The 17,177-nt window shown below is 40.0% G+C and overlaps 2 protein-coding genes and 1 long non-coding RNA gene across 17 annotated transcripts in view; 2 read left to right on the plus strand and 1 right to left on the minus strand.

The window, feature by feature from the left end:
• TRIP12 (thyroid hormone receptor interactor 12) overlaps positions 1-789 on the plus strand; it is a 75,177-nt gene extending 74,388 nt beyond the window's left edge. For all 14 annotated transcript variants that reach the window (XM_084529612.1, XM_084529619.1, XM_084529617.1 and 11 more), the window contains one exon: positions 251-789. In XM_084529612.1, the coding sequence (XP_084385738.1) occupies positions 251-447 (197 nt within the window). In that variant the 3' untranslated portion in view covers positions 448-789. The remainder of the gene's footprint in view (positions 1-250) is intronic.
• Positions 496-15,869, minus strand: LOC311441461. 2 transcript variants are annotated; one of them, XR_014695984.1, is made up of 4 exons: positions 15,154-15,869; positions 10,493-10,761; positions 6,848-6,979; positions 496-6,735 (listed from the first exon to the last, which is right to left on the minus strand). It is a non-coding gene; the product is annotated as an uncharacterized lncRNA (long non-coding RNA). The 2 variants fall into 2 exon arrangements; XR_014695985.1 differs by having other exon boundaries at positions 5,696-5,730.
• Positions 15,870-16,045: 176 nt separating this feature from the next.
• DNER (delta/notch like EGF repeat containing) overlaps positions 16,046-17,177 on the plus strand; it is a 120,287-nt gene continuing 119,155 nt past the window's right edge. Inside the window, exon 1 of the mRNA XM_084529620.1 lies at positions 16,046-16,414. Within this exon, the coding sequence (XP_084385746.1) occupies positions 16,172-16,414 (243 nt within the window). The 5' untranslated portion in view covers positions 16,046-16,171. The remainder of the gene's footprint in view (positions 16,415-17,177) is intronic.

Below are 17,177 nucleotides of genomic sequence, written 5' to 3' on the forward strand. Positions count from 1 at the left end.
AAATGTGTATGAATAACAAAACATGCTTGGAACAGTATGTCTTTTCCCCCAAAATAAAGAACGCGACTAAAAATAGAGGGGTCTAGTTTATTTCTTTTATTAATATTGGAAAGCTACTCTACAGAAAAGATTGATTTGTTCCATGGCCTTGTAAAGCCATATACTAAACTTTGAAAAGCATGGATTGAGAGCTGGTTTTCGGAGATGTCTGCCTGCTGTCGCTGTTCTGAATCTCTTCTCTTCTCAATAGGCTTTCGAAGTTTGAATCCTCCACTGACAATTGTACGCAAAACATTTGAGTCTACAGAGAATCCAGATGACTTCCTGCCCTCAGTAATGACTTGTGTGAACTATCTCAAATTGCCGGACTATTCAACCATTGAGATAATGCGTGAAAAACTCTTAATAGCTGCAAGAGAAGGGCAGCAGTCATTCCATCTTTCCTGATCACAATGAAAAATGCAATGTCTGCCTGTTACAGCAAACGAGAAACTCATGATTCTTTTCTAAATATATCACCTGAGTCAAGGAAACGTGTTACGCCTTCTTGTTGTAGAAAAACGGCTTGCAGATTATAAGCAAAAGACACTTGGTTGATATTCATTAAAGGCCCCTTTGGACTTAAAGTGATCAGGCCCTAAAAAGTTGTTGTGACAAGGTTTCTTTAGCAAGTTCTTGTTTAAATTATCATTTATTTGATGAGTGAAGTTTTTAACTTGCTTTGCTGTGTGAAATTTAAAAAGGGATGTTTTTCCAGGCTGGAACAATAAATGTCGCTGTGCAGTTTAATACTGGGCTGTGTGTATCCATCTAGCTGAAGTCTGAAGTTTTTCCTCCAAAGACAACTTTTGTACATAAGTACAGAAATTAAAATACACCATGTATTTGACAAATCTAGTTTAGTAGACTAGTTCTGTGTACCCTCACCTGCCTCTAATTTTACCCATCCTCATGTATTGTCTGATGTGCAATTCACTTGGTTCTTTTTGTGTGCAACATTCAACAATTGTTATGTTTTGGTTAGCATGAGCATTTAACTGCTCCATGCCTCTTTCTCTGATTAAGATAATTTAAATTTTACTGAAATCAAATATATATTGTCAATATAATTCAGCCTTTGTAACTAGGTAGAACCTTTCTTATAGCATAGTTTTACTGTAGTGGTAAGATATACTGGTGACAGTCTTTACCAGTCTGCGCTCTAGAGCTGTTTACACAGTGATTCAGGCAGCAGAAGCCTCTTACTAGAGGCTAGGAAGAATTTCATGTAGTTGAAGTCCAACAGCTTGGGCTGGCCAGTGTGTATTGTGGTAAGGCCAGAGCATTTCGAATTGATGTAAAGTTTTTTAAAAGACAAATTAGCTGTTTCATTCCCTGTTTGAGTAAACGATTTTCTTGTTCTTGATCTAAGTTCCTGGTTACTTTTGTAGTTTTTTTTGTCCCCTCAGCGCTAGCTTGGAACAGACAGTTCAGCCTTTGTCTTTTGACACAGATAAAGCACCTGTAAGCAATGCTCTGTCCAACTGTTTTATGTGCTGATTTCTCAAATCTGCAATAATTTACTTCATCAGGTTAATGTTTTTACCTGAATATAAATAAAAAAAGTTTGCTTCACCTTTTTGTTCATAGTTTTGTACTGTATGCATAAAGTTCAATTGTGTAAATTGCTGTAATGCAAGTAAATCATCCTAAACCTACTTGGCTAACAGCCTGCAACTTGTGGATGATTTACTATTAAAACAAGACCTTTTAAGACCTCCAACTTAGAGGGATTTTTTTCTGTTCTGTGGGTTCAAAAAATGGGCGATTACAAATATTCCTGAGATGTACATGCTATTTAGTTCATCTCTATGAAAATACAATAGTTAATTACTTTTATTCAACTTTGAGAAATCAAAATTCATTTCAGTGCTTAGTAATTGTTAAATTCTGGCTAATCAGGCTAGTCTTTCCCCTCAACTAACAATAACAAACTTTCTTTTATCTAGCTGAAGAACTTGTACTTTCAGATTATGTATTTCAACACATGTACGGACATTCTTACAGTGAACATTCACAGAATTACATGTGGTTGCTCATACCAGTGCAACTGAAATGTAACGCAAATCTGTCATGAGCATGAGTAGAATGTGAAATCCTTGCACAAAGAACCTGATAACTGAACAGTTTCTACTACGGTATTAAAACTGAAAGAAGGCGCTTCACACTGTACATATAATGGTAGTGCACAGTGCGGCATAGTTTTCATAAAACTTCAAGGCAGTGTTTATGGACTGGTGTTTAAATTGTTCTGATAACTTGATCAAACTGAGCACAAAGAAGTGTTTATAGTGTGTGGATAGCAATTTGTTCATTTTTTTTAAGGTTCTATATTTTAAAAAACTGACTTGTGTAAAAAAAAAAAAAGCTAATATTTTGTATTAAAATATCATGTGTATTGATATTTTTTTACCCCTGTTGTCTCCCTCCAGAATCTGGCTTTCATCGACCTTGAGGTGTTTTCAGATTTGATTTACAGCCATTTGTGTAACTGTTTCAGTGGGAAAGTAAGTTGTTGGTTGCCTGTTTCAAAAGGAAGGGAAAAAGAAGTACCTCCTGTGACAATTGATCTTTGTTGTTGTTCTAGCTGTCATTATCAGCACAGAGCAGGATAAGGATGCAGTTGGCCAGAAAAAACAACTTAAACTCTTTTCATAGAATCATAGAATATCCCAAGTTGGAAGGGACCCATAGGATCATGAAGTCCAACTCCTGGCACCGCACAGGTCTGCCCAAAAGTTTAGACCATGTAACTAAGAGCACAGTCCAGTCTCTTAAGTTCAGACAGGCTTGGTGCAGTGGCTACATCCCTAGGGAGACTGTTCCAGTGTGCAACCACCTTCTCGGTGACACTTTTGTGTGACACTTTCTCCCCCAACTGCCCTGTGTCCCCTAGTGCAGCTTATATTGTGTTGGCGGAGCAGTCTGTCTTAAAAGGTTAAAGGCAGTTGGCTATTAGAACAAATTGAAGTTACAGTTTGCAGGACTGCAGTACTTACTGTGAGGAGAAACGTAGTATCTAAGAGTAGCAGAGAACCAGCAGAGGGGTGGGGCAGAATGTTAGGTGTTCCTCCTTCAGGAGCTTTCAGAGAAAAACTTGCTAACAGCAATTGTAGCTGTGTTCAGATGTAGATGTTTCAGATTATGTAGAACTCCTAAGAATATGTAATACGTCTAGGACTGAACTGCTTTGTGTACCTTTGTCAGAAGAAAGTCTTATTTTTGAAAATAGAGGCCTTTTTAAACATGGTAACACTTAACAGATTTTGAGAACACGATCGCTACTCTATTGGTTGAGTTTCAAATCCTTCAGAATAATTTTTATTGCTGCTTTTAATTCATGAAAACAGTGCCACCTAAGCACTGATGCATGTTACTGAACTTGGGCAGTGATTTTTTTTGTTGTCCTTAAAGGGTTGCTTTATACAGAAATCCTTTGCATAGGGAATATTGAAGTAGTGCAAAGTCTGAAATAAAATTAGTAAGTTGCAGTGCTGCTTTAATTTAGGTTCTGTAGGAAGATGTACAAGAATCAGCTCCAAGTATGTATAAAATTGCTATGGCTAGTGTCGAACTTGATCAGATAGAAAAAAATAAATATGGTTGAGGGGAACAGAGATTCTCAGCAATTAAATCTTGCAAGCCATCTGTGTGTGGAATTTTTACCATCTCCTTTCCCTGCCAAGCTTTCATTGACTGAGAAGGTGGGCACCTCAGGCAGGGATTGAAATTCCAAGTGCCTGGGTTACTTGTGCCCTCTTTCCTGGCGGTAGGTGTGTAATCTGTAGAGTTTCTGAGCCCTGTCCTACATCTTTTCAGCAACCTGTCTTCAAGTGTAATATCAGTTCCTGTGATTCTGAACCCTATACCTGACTTCAGGACCAAGGATAATGCAGCATCCCACTCCCCTGCCCCCCACAAACAAAACCAAAAAAAAACTTTTCTATAGGTAACAGTGACAGAGCTAAGGAAAAGTGAAATTTACTGAGAGATTACAATAAAAATGTTGGAAAGGGGAAAAGGTTTTACTGATAATTCAGTCATGTTAGGGCTTGTTCTGTGTTTTTTTTTTTTTTTCCCCACTTTCCTAGTTTCACTTTCCTAGTCTCTTTACAGTTGGAGCTACACAACTAATATGCTCTGTTTCCTAAGGCCTAAAAGAAGTTCTCTGTCATGGCAGAAGAAATGTGTTCTCTCCGTGTGCTCTTTCCTGTTTTTAATAAGTTTGCTCAGCTGAGTGTAGTTGGTTGCAGGAGTAGTCACCCCCCTGCAGCGCTCCACCAGCGCAAGGGTATAAACTGTGCCATCAAACACTTCTAAACAGAACATTAATGCGTGTTTATATAGCAGCTAGGAAACACACTTCATGGTTTTACTGTCTCTGAGCTCAAAGAATAACTTTCAGTGGGCTAACAGAGAATATGCCTTTAAAGAAATACCATGTCTGCGTCCTTTACGGAAACGTGCATGCATTGAACAAACATGTGCCTTTTTGAGGGATTAGAGGAGGAACTGATGTTGGGTCTCCTTTGCTGTGTGCATGTTGGGAGTTGTCAAGTCTTGAAGCAGAAACAGAATGAAACAGTGCGTGTGCCTGTGTATGTGTCAAACAATGAAGATGTATCTAATGTTTTCAAGGCACCAGGCTAAAAAAGGCCCTGATGTGTCTTGCTGTAACTACAGTTTGGTTACAAGTTCTGCAACCTGGGCCAGAAAAAAAGACAAAAAAAAAAAAAAAAAAAGGAAGTAAGAGGAGAGATGAAAGTGAATGAAGTAAATGCCTTCTACCTCCTAAACAAAACGTGGAGGGGGAACCTCCTGTGAAATTTTCTTCATCTTATAGTTAAGGAAAATGTCCTATTCAACCTGTAAGCAGCAGGTTGGAAGAGGGGAGGGAGGCAGACAAAAGTGTTATGATTCTTTTGGTTGCTTCCCCCTGCTTTGATTGGCTGTAGCTATTTTTGAGTCCCCATTAAAGACAGCAGGTAGGTAAGCCTGGGTATAAATGGGAGACAGCAATTATTCTGCCCCGCTTTCTGAGAATGCGACAAAGGGAAGAGGTGGAAGGAGGAGGTTCCCCTTTGCACAGGTAAGCTTCAACACTGCCATCTCAGACTGAAAGCCAAGGCAGGTTGCTGCTGCCATGGTCCTTAAGTAACGAAGTTCTCTCATCTAAACAGCTATTTCCCAAAAATAAAACAGAGAAGGTAAGGTCATGAGATTTCCATAGCTATATAGCTGTTTATGCAGCCAGCACTCCTGGGTTGTACCTGTTTTTAACTGTCTTGGGTGCTGTGATGCTACAGGAAGGGAAAATACTGAATTTTTCTGTTTCTTCCCTCGTATGCAAGAGTACTATAATAAGTATGAGAATTTGTGGCAAATATGTATATGTATCTGTAAACAATGCTATTTGTGGCATTCAATTCAGGAGCTAGGTATTATGGAATCATACTTCATTGCTTTGCAGAAGCCTGTCCTCCCATTCTGTGACTCCCCTTTCTTCCAGTTTTATCTCATAAGACTCCTGTGGCGACTTCACATGGTGGATGAGCTTAAATATTGAAAGGATTTGATGTAGTAGTTTCTGATAAAAATCAGGGTAAATATCTTAGATCTTCACTAAAGGGAAGTTTATTTCAGGGCAGATAGCAACCTTAGCGTGCTTTGAAGTCCGTTAAGAAATAAGTCCTAGGAGAAAAAAATAACTTATTTAAATTTTGTTTGGTGTAGGAAGGCCCTGACCTAGAATTGATGAGAAACAATATTTAAAGAAAATGTGTTTTGTTTTACTCTTCCTTCAGTTGTAGTTGCCATCCATGTGTTCTAGGCTAAATAAGCTAGGCTTGGTCTGACTGCAGCTGCTTTGTTCTTTGGACTTCTTGTATGCAGAAGCCTCTCTGGCAGGCAGGGGTGATGCAAAACGTGGTGCAGAAATAGTCTGTGAGGTGGCACTTTATTTCCCAGCTTTCCCCAACCTGATTCTTTCCTAAAACCAGCACTTCCCAGGAGCAAGCTGTATTCTGGGAAGCTAAAACTACAGAAGTTCTTCAAAAGGCAGGAGGAGGGGGAAGAATACAGTGGGGAAAAGTAAAATTATCCCAACTTTAGTAGCGCTGAGTTCTACGACTGGTAACTTCCAATTTAAGACCAGAAGCATCGTGTTCTTCTAGTAGACAAGGAATTAGAGACAAAAGGATTAACTATGTGGAGAACAGCTCTGCTGAAAAAGGCTGAATTCAGGTCAGCATTGTGCCCTGGCAGCAAATAAAGGCAGTAACATCCCGTGCTGTGCTAACAGGAGCGTGGCTGGTAGACTGAGGGAAGGGGTTATCCCCATTTCACATCCCCAGAGAGATTGTGCAGTCCCCATCCCTGGGTTTTTCAAGACCCAACTAGATAAATCAGTTTTAGTAAAACACGTTGCAGTTCCAAAATTAGCTGACTATATTTAGAATATAAAATCAAAACTACATGCATACATTTACTAATAACTGAGAATCAGAAAGAAGTTGATATGCATCTTAAATAGTCTTGCTCTGTTTTGTACTACTCTATCAATTTAAATAAGTTCAACAGAAGAAATTTATATGCAGAGAGGTTTTCTAAATTTTCCAATAAAATGAGTGGAAGTGACAAGGGTCTCTGCAGCTGCAGATCATGAGTAATCTTTGTCTTCATAGGACTCTGTTTCAACTGAAAGAAAATTACAGGCCTTAATTGCTTCTACTTCTCTTACTTAGAATGGGTTTTTATTTCAAAAATTTATTGTGGCATGTTATTTAATATTTAGTGAAGTGATATTTACCTGTGTCCAGGAGTTATGTCTCATAGTTTCTCTCTGTCCTAGCAGATGTCATCTCCAACTTCTTCCAGGATAAGTAGTTAACATGATTTGACAGCAATTACGGAGATGTCATAATTCCATATACAGGATTTTCTGGAAAGAGCAGTTTTTACAAGTATTAGCCAAAAATATCATCTAGACATTGCCTGAAATTTGAAAGATTAGGTAAAATGAAGACTGTGAAATGTGAAAGACTTACATATATGTATTTGTAACTCCTATCCCAAATGTGGAATCTGAATAGGTGAATGATGACAGTAATGGTTTGTATGTCCATAGTGGTGCTCAAGATGTTTCTGACCATGTTATGTAATTTAACCTTCTGTGTTATAGTGCTACTGGCTAACTTTTTAGTAACCTGCGCCTGCAAAATTCATCTTCTATATAGTCCCCTATGCAGTTTACAGATTATTTTAGATTTTACGCTATGGGTGAAGGAACAGAATGAGATGCTGTTTGATGTGGGATGCATGTTTCTCTCAGTGAATTGTACATTCAAGCTCAATAACATCTGATATTAGTTTTGACAGCTGTGGGATGCCTGATCTTGAGCTGATACAGATCTTGCATGTCCATAATAGCATAAACAGAAAAAGGTGTAGAAAATTAGCAAATAGCTGAGATCAACTAGGATTTCCCTGTGTATGGATCTTCTTTTTTTTTTTTTTTTTTTTGCGTGTCTCTTAGCTCCCCTTTCTCCACCACATTAAACATAGTTATTGTCTTTCAGCACTCCAAAAAGAACCTGTAGAACTTTGTCGAAGTGCGTGACTTCCCCTTCAGAGCAAGGACTACGTATTTTCCATTTGCTGCTAGGCTGTAAGCAGCATGGATATGTATTGTGCTGCTGCTTTTCTAAACAACATGGTAGTCACAAAAGACTGCTACAGCACCTGTGCAAGTAGCTGAAACTGTTGTATGGATGAAAGATTATTTTTGCCATGCATTTTTTTAATGTAGTAAAGAAATACTTAATACCTTGCCTTTTGGACTACAGAGTGTAGAAAAAAAATCATGTGACAGTGGAAAATTTGGTCAATATGCATACATAAAAAAAGAAAAAAGAGAAAAGGAGGCTCAGGGGCGACCTTATTGCTCTCTACAGATACCTTAAAGGAGGCTGTAGCGAGGTGGGGGTTGGTCTGTTCTCCCACGTGCCTGGTGACAAGACGAGGGGGAATGGGCTAAAGTTGCGCCAGGGGAGTTTTAGGTTAGATGTTAGGAAGAACTTCTTCACTGAAAGGGTTGTGAGGCATTGGAACAGGCTGCCCAGGGAAGTGGTGGAGTCACCATCCCTGGAAGTCTTCAAAAGACGTTTAGATGTAGAGCTTAGGGATATGGTTTAGTGGGGACTGTTAGTGTTAGGTCAGAGGTTGGACTCGATGATCTTGAGGTCTCTTCCAACCTAGAAATTCTGTGATTCTGTGATAAAAGTGCACTTTGGTTTTCAAGTTTACAATTTATGTATCTTTTTTGAAAAATCTTTAGTAAGCATGTTAATGTCAGTAACTCAAACAAAGTTCCTTTGTTTTTAAATTGCTACGATAGTTTTTTTTATTTTTATTTTTATTTTTTTGTATAATTGGTAATGATGGAGGAAAGGAACTGTTTATTTTAAGGTAGGTAATCAATACCTTGACACGGTCATTTTCAAAAACCACCAGCCTTCCTCCCCAGAGTAAAACTTCATTTACAGAGGTATTACCTAATGGAAAAAATGCCTGCCTGGCTGATGAAGGCCATTTGTGACACTACAGCATACGCACACCAAAAATGTATGCATTTTGCTGAAATAACTAGACGCATCTTTGAGATAGCATGTTAAGTTTTTATTGCTTGGATTTCTCATTACTTGAACAAAACCCTATGCACTAGGGAATTCGGTATGTGGCCATGCACTCCAGAGAATCCTGTAAGTATACTTTCTTTCCTTCTAGTTAATAGGCATACATCCATTTTAAATTAAAAAAGTTAAAGCTGAATATAGAATAAAAATGAAAGAATCTGTATTCCCTATTTTGAATCATTGACTTTTTAAACCATGTAAGAACTTTATAGACACTTACTGAGCTACACAGGAAGACAAAGAAAATAAAAATTTGCTCATTGATGTTCTTAGTACTGCAGATTTCTATAATTTTCTAGTCATTTTCAGAAACATAAAATGTTAATATACAATTTACTCAGAACTATAGGGAGTATAGGGAGTAATTCCACCTACTAATGTTACATAGGATCAGCTAGCTGAAAAAAGTTGGGCTGGCATATTCATGTCTCTCCCTAAGATTTTTGGGTTGAGTCATGATATGTCCTAAATCACTTTCTATCCAATTATCCCAAAGACTGAATTATTCTAGTAGCATTAAGGCACAGAATAAGGATGTCTGTATTTTGTGTGTCCAAGTCCCAAAAAATGTTCAGGGCCAAAGTGATGCAGCCACGTTTAAACCATACTGCAAACCATACTGCAGTTGACCTAAACACCTGCCTAACAACGCCTGTCCTGCTATGATAAGTAAAAACAGTTAAGAAACCTTATTTCTATTTGTATGAGTAATAAATTTAACATCACATTTTACAGTTGTTATTTATGTGTAAGTGACACTTATGCACTCTGGCATTTATTTCTGAAGCTTTTTATGGTATAAGAAAAATTCCATGTAACTTCTTGGTTTATTCCATATGCAGCTTTTCCAGGCTCACTGTAAGCTAAACACAATACCTGCTTCCTCAGAACACGAGGATTGTTAACAGGAGGAAACTGTATGAAGAACATGTATTTGCAATGATTATACATGGAGAAATGGTGAGCAGTCAGCATGTATTGCCATGAATTCTCCCTGTGAGCTATAACACACTGAAAAATACAGTGACTAAGAGGTGTTCATCTAAAAGCATGTTAACAATTGCTTGATCTTAGTGTAGAATAACCTACAGAAGTAAAAACCTACAAAAAAGACTCTGATAGCATATAGCTCCTTAGTCTGTCAGGAAAAAAAAGCAAAATGAGATCCAATGGATGACTGAAGAAACTAGATTGATGCAAATTAAAACTAAGATTTAGATTATTGAGGAAAATACACCTGAAGTCTTTTATTGCTTGCAGTCTCCAAGTAAGGACACGATACTGTTATTCAAGCATACTTCTAGTCTAGTCTTGGCATAATATAAATGAGGGAGGGTTTTTTATGTGGGAGGTCAAATGAAAATTGTCCCAGAAGTGTCTTAGAACATTACCATTTTGTTTTCAAAAGGTCTTAAGAAACAGTACAATATGTAACAGGCTGTCATTAACTCTGACCATTGACTATGTGAAGTGCCCAGTGCACACCCACTCCCTCTGCAAAATGTACTAGTACCTTGAATCCATTAAGTCTCTGTTTCCTTAACTTTATTTGACATTAACAACGTATATATTAATTACACAGTGCCTCCTCTTTCAGTGTAAGTGTCAGTCAGACTGGCTGCATTTTTTTCCCATAAATAGTGCACAAATGAAATCTATTCTTATTTTTTACAGAATTTAGGGCCTGGTTGTTTTATTTAGCAAAAGTTTTCATTGCTTAACTGAGCAGTTTAGAGCAATAGGATGAATTTTCTATTTACCACTGGTTTCCTGTAGGATGCTAGGCAAGAATCCAACTTGTTGGTTAGGTGCCTAAATCGTTTAGAATCTGGCCTGGAGCTTCACCCGTAAAATTGGAATAGTAGTACTTGCACATCTCAGGGGAGGGTGGTGAGGATGTGGTGAGTTGTGATCAGCACTGAATAAGTTAGTTGGGAGCCTGATGATTCAAGGTATGAAGGCATCGAGGTATTTTGTGGATCCCCATTGACTAAAATAGAGGTATACATATCTCAATTGAAAGAAATGCCTAGGGAGAGAAGGAAATTGAAAAGAAAGTTTGAACTAAGGCATAATCTAGTACTTTAAAATGAGGTGTAAGAGAACATGGATAGAAAAGGCAGTATCTATCTATGAATTCTAAATCTATTGAGGAATAAATAAAAAAAAAAAAAAAAGGAAAAACAGCTAGAAATAATAACAAAGGAAAACAAAACAACACACCACCAATTAAGTTCTGTATTTGCTCTCAGATTTTGTGTTGAAATAAAAATGTTAATAGCTGCTCTCTTTAAGATGTTTTACCTTCCAGCTGCTGCCTTTAAAATCACAGGTGCTGTCCCTTTCCAACCACAAACCTTGAAACCTGTAGCATCACCTTTTTGTTTATTGCTCAGGAAGAATATCAAAGAGAAAAGTTAAGGCTTAATGTTTTTCACTAGAACACCTTGTGATTTGCTTTTGTTTCAGTAAAAGATCTTTCAGAATTTTATTTGTCCTTCTCTTCTCCTCTGTACAGCTTCTGATGTGGAAGTTTTTCCACTCAACAAGAATACAGACATCATGTCCTCTGACACATGCACCTTGAAATTCATATAAATAAAAAAGTCATTTATTTATTGACTATAAAAATAGCTCTTCAGATCTAGTAGTTCAAATTCTCATGGTCAAATACTTATTCTGATAACTGTCATTAATTTGAGTTGTTGAAACATCTATGCAAATTCTAAAAGATCTAAGGTCATTCTGACATTAAGATTGTGCTTTCCATTTGCTCTGTTTCTGACTGGAAAAAAAAAAAGTCTATGAATGATGCCTTATATTATTTATCTCTATTGAAATTGTGGTCACATTGTCATCTTTTCAGAGATAAAGACATGGCTGAAAGAACAGAGGAAAGACTTGTAAATGCCAAAACCCATACATTCTCTCAATTATTTTATACCTATATAATAGGACTTAAATGTCTTAAGCTACAGTTCTGTGAATAGCACAAAACAAATGTTGAAACTAATTTGAGAGATTTTTCAAACAAGCTCCTTGGAAGTTGATTCAAACACGGTATAAATATACATGATTTTACCCACCTGTAGCTTTATTTACTTAGACATGGGTCCAGATCAATCATGTCTTCTAAGTTTACTGTACTTCATGAAATAAGAAATTAATACTTGCTGTAATACCACACAACATGACACTAAAAAATCATTAAAAGAGCATAAAGCACAGTTTTGCTGTGAAAGTCTCTAGTTTCAAATTACATATACAGCTTACTAGAGAAAGGTAGGGTAGCTAGTGAGACATTCATTTTTTCTGGTGACTTCCAGAGAAAGACTTTAAATTGCTGACAGTCATTTTGTTTGTAAAACAACTACGCTGTTTAGAGGTGTGGATTAATTTCAGTCCATTGCTCTAAATCCATAAACCAATATTCAGGATGATGAAAGTTCTTGTGAGTCAAAGAGATGAATATATGGGGAATGCTGCTGACTGTCACACTGATAAAAACAGGTGTCAGGGATTTCCATTGCACAGTGTTTTTGTGCTCCCCAGTCTAAAAGCTTAACTTCTGCCATATGGATGCCCTCTTAGAACGTGGCAACTTCCCAAGACCACAGCGAAGAATGTTTCTGTACCTGGGCTGGCAACTCTCTTGATAGTAGTTGCATTACTGTCTCTCTTTGTATTACAGATCCCCCTAAACTGCAAATGTTAAATAACAATAGATACTTTCACTATTGACAGTGGTAAACACATCATTATCACCAGTTTCCAAAATCAAAGTTAACAAACAAAAAAAACTTGCATGTTTCAAGCAGCTTAATAATACAGTGCAGAAAAATAAATGGAAATGTAAGGTCTGGGGAGGAAAGCAGATAAAACCATACACATTGTCATGGTGCAGGGTGTTTTCCAATCTCTGTCAAGATAAAAGAAAAATAGCAATTGTTCAGTTGTGTATAAAAATAAACCAATATTTTCCTCTCATCCACCTACAGCGGTAAAGTATTTTTTTTTTTTTTTTATAATTTTGTCTCTGTTCAGAGCCTTAAGCTAATCTCCTATTGTCACCAAAAATTCCCTTGGCAACGCAAACTCACGACCACCAGCCAAAATAAGTTACAATGTGAAGCACTTGGTTATGCAACTTGAAAGGTCACTGGATTCTGTGGGCTGCTTATATGCTTAAGCAGATACTTTAGTACTTTGATAGACTGAAGCACGGGTCATTCAAATAGTTATAATAATAGAATGTGTCTGAATAGAAGGCACGTACTTAGGAAGGAAAATTAAAAGCATGTAGAAAACATTTTGAATAGCATTATAAACCCTACGAAACACAACATTAAAAACCCACTAATAGTTTCAGTGACTGAGGCAATGATTTTCAAAAGGATTTTAGCTTTAGCAGCTATTGGATATGGGATTGGGAACATGATGAGCAATTTGGGGAATTTGTCTCCAGTTGCATTAATGGGACACTTTTGAAGTATCTCATATAAAATTTAAAACCTAGTCCTTTTGATAAATTGGAAGTGAAGCACCTGAGATATTTAAGGTAGGCACAAGCTGAGGGAGAGATGAGGAAAATATCAGTGCTGTGCTCTGACAACCAAATCATAAAGACAGGATTGCAGCTTGACCTAAAACATGAAACAGAAAAGAATTAGTCCAGGTACTATTCAGAGAAGTCTCAACACAGTGACTATCTCATCTAAATAAGTCCTATACTATTAAAATAAAATTTAATTAAGGTAGGTGGTTTTAAAAGATTTCATCAATATTAAAAAAAAAAAATCATTGTTGTTATGGGGGACATTCCCCTTGGGAAATCAGAGATTTTTGTTCCTCACTAAATATTTGATCATAACAGATAATTAAAAAAAAAAAAAAAAAAAAAAAAAGGCAAAATCTCTTTTAAGTCACTAGAGGGTGAGCACTTCTACATCAAAATAAGTAGTTAAGCTGCAATGTAGCTTAGCTTATTAGTGTGTCTTAAATATTAGACGTAATACAATTCACATTCTAGCAAGTGTAAATGAGGCAGACAGCTTGCAATCCTTACTGAATATTTCAATTAGTAATTTGTTTGTAGAAAGCTGACTAAAATTATTTAAACTATGCATATTGGAACATTAAAATGCATAAAAATACAGCATTTTCGACAATCACTAGCTAATCACTAGATAGGCATAATATGTTGTGTTGCACAGTTAAATATTTTCTTATGAAAACGGCATGTATAATGTAAATGCTGCTTATATAATCTGTAAAACACAAAAGGAACATGTGATATAGTTATGTCCTGCTCAGGTGGATGTGTTGACTAGCTTAATTTTCAAGTTGTTCTCTTTTTTTTGCAAATACCACATTCCTATGTGAACAGAATTCAATATCTTATCTAGCTGTCAGTCTTGAAACCTCACTTCCCAACACTTATTTAATTATATTAAGTATAAGGCCACTTAAAAGCCTTAGACATAGGTCAGAATTCCATCAGAATTAGTAAAACCTTTGGGGGTACAAAGACCAATTAAAAAAATACGGGTACTCCCTACCTAGCCTATTCAGGCATCCTGTTCATTACAAAGATCCACCAGGAGCTCAAGCAAAAAGAAAGATCAGGTTAGAGAGCAGAACACCTCAACTTGTCCTGATGATTTGCTCTAGAAGATGTTTAGAGAACAGCATGAAACTCTATAAACAACTATCTTTGAAAACCACTGTGGAAGGGTGAAGTCCTAGGAGACTAGAACAGAGCAAACATTTTTACTGAAAAGGTGGAAATGAAGAATTACAGCCTAGCTGCTTTAACATCAAATGCCCTAGAATTCTGGGCTATACGTACATTATTGCAGAGCATTTAGAAGATAACAAGGAGACAAGTAGAAACCTCTGTGGACTTATCGGGAATAAATCATGTCAAGCCAAATAATTTTCTTGTAGAACAAGGCAACAGATCTCATGAATGGAATAGAAAAAAGTGGTTACAACTTAATATGGGCATGGCCTTTGGGATTGTTTTCTATGACATTATTAAGAACAAACTTAGCAAATTAAGAACTTTTTGTTTTCTCATGGTGCACAATGGTTGTAAAAAATGCTTGGAAAAAAAACAATCACCCAAAAACCAAACAACAACAACAAAAAAACAAACCCACCATACTTAAAGAACAGTAAGTCATAGTTCAGTTTCAAAGTAGAAGAATTGCTTCCAAGTTCCTGTTTTTTTTGCAGAGATATGACATTTGACAATGATCAGTAAAGAAAGGATGATGAACTCATCTGATAAAAGTACAGCAGTTTTTGTGTGAAGAGCTCTGATATTGAGAGAAAAAGTAACCCGAAGGAGAAGATAGTTGTAATAAAAAGAAGCAACTTAATTTGAGTTATGTGCATATATTTTTAAAATTTACATTACCGTGGTACCATCAGGACCCACCGCTACCTGGGGTTGAGAGGAGCCGAATCAGAGCCGCTTGAACGAGCTGGTCCAAGGAGTTAGGGACGCAGTGGGAACAGGGCCAGCAGAGGGAGCCAGTGTGGCACAGAAATGGGACTGAAGGGCAGGGGAAGTGAACCAGAGCAAGGCAGGTCAGGGAACAGAAAGCGGGGACGCCTCAGCCTGGAAGCGGGGCTGCAGCAGTGCCTCCAGGCTGCACAGCCCGGGGGACGCGGCTCAGTCAGCGTTGCCAGTTGTTTCTGGCCAGGACACAGGTTTCAGCCTTTATTGCACGAGAAGCTGAAGGGTTTCTAAAAACTGAGAGCTGCTGCTGCTGCCCCTTCTCCTGCAACCCGCTTGCAGAGATATGAAAGCCGATTAGTTACTAGAGGCTTAAATGCTCCTCTTCTGTGGGAGTGGCAGCACGGAAGGCCAGGGGCCGCTCACTGGTTCGTACATCACTCGGCTCAGAGGCAGGGGCAGAGAGACAGAGACGGGTTTAAAAAAACGGACCTAGCTAAACGCAAACGTGCAATTTCTCAAGTTTTTTCCCCCCACTGCGAGCAGGCGCAGGGATCGTTTTAATGCCCTTTGCCTCCTTTGTTCTTGATACGCTTTCAGCCCCAGCTGCTCACTGAGCGGCACTCCCAGGCTCAGGGGCTGCTGTCCACGGCCTCAGCCGAAGCCAGTGGCCGGGGGGGAGCTGGACGGCGCCCCCCGCCCCCCGTCCCCCCGTCCCCCCGTCCCCGTCCCTCAGCCCCTCAGCCCCTCAGGCCGCCTGGCGCGGGGGGCCGGCGGCTGCCCCCTGCCGGGCCGGCGGAGCGCGGCGGGCTCCTCCCCGCCCAGTCCCCGCCCGCGGGTTGCCCGGGGAACGAGGGCAGGGAGCTGCCGGGCGGCCGCTGCCTCCTCCCTCCCTGCTTCCACCCTTCCCTCCATCCATCCCTCCATCCCCTCCTTCTCTCTCTCCCAGGCGGAGCGGCGCCCCGACCCCGCCGCCATGCCCCGAGCCGCCCCGCTGCTCCTGCTCCTCCTGCTGGCCCTGGCGCAGCGCCGCGCCTGCCTCCCGGGGCCGGCCACCGCCGCGCCCCCCGGCGCGGACCCCTGCCTCAGCCAGCCCTGCCGAAACAACGGCACCTGCTCCCCGGGGCCGGCCCGCGGCCCCGCCGCGCCCCGCCGCCCACAGCCCCCGGCCGCCTACCGCTGCTCCTGCCCCCCGGGGGTCACCGGCGCCTCCTGCCAGGTAAGGGCTGTCCCCCCGAGCTCCCCCGGGGGTCGCGGGGAGCCCACCGAGCCCACCGAGCCGGCCGCCGCCCTTCCCGGGGGGAGAAGCGGCCCCGGAGCGCCGGGCGGCAAATCGCGGCCCCCCCCGGGCATCGCCCCGCCAAGGGGGGCCCGGTCCCGGCCGTGGGGGGGTCCCGGCACGGCCCGCTCCGGATTGCCGGAGGGCAAAGCGCCCGGGAGCTGAGACCCGAGACACGGCCACCGACGTCCTTCTGACTTGCTTGGTCATATCAGGGCTTCGTGTCATCGAAATTAATTCTCACCGTCGTGCGGAGACGTCTTCTTCTTTGCCTCTGTCAGTGAGGATGAAAAATCCCCGTTATCGTGCTCGGAAATGCCCAAGTTCATCTTCTGTATCCTCAGATGAGGAAAAGCAGGTGCAGGGACAAAGAGGTTTGGTTCCCGCATGCATGCATGGTGCCTCGGGTTACCTTGTGGCAGCAGCGTAGGAGAGGCGGTACGGGCTGCCTTCCATTTCCACGGACAATGCCTTCTGTTTTACATGGATTTGATGTAAAAGCAGATGAATTCAAGTAAAAGCAGTCAGTTTCACTATTCATTTATTTATTCACTGCTCCTTGGTTGGATAGTACCCAAACTGTGCTGCTGAACAGATGAAAGGGATAATACCTTTACTGAAGACTTAAGGTGTAGGTGAATTTGGAAGTCATTGTGAGGTAGGAGTGCTTTGCTCTGAGCTCTGTGCCGGCCTTGAAGCATCT

This window comes from Aythya ferina (genome assembly GCF_964211825.1).
Source record: "Aythya ferina genome assembly, chromosome: 9".
Lineage (NCBI taxonomy): Eukaryota > Metazoa > Chordata > Aves > Anseriformes > Anatidae > Aythya > Aythya ferina.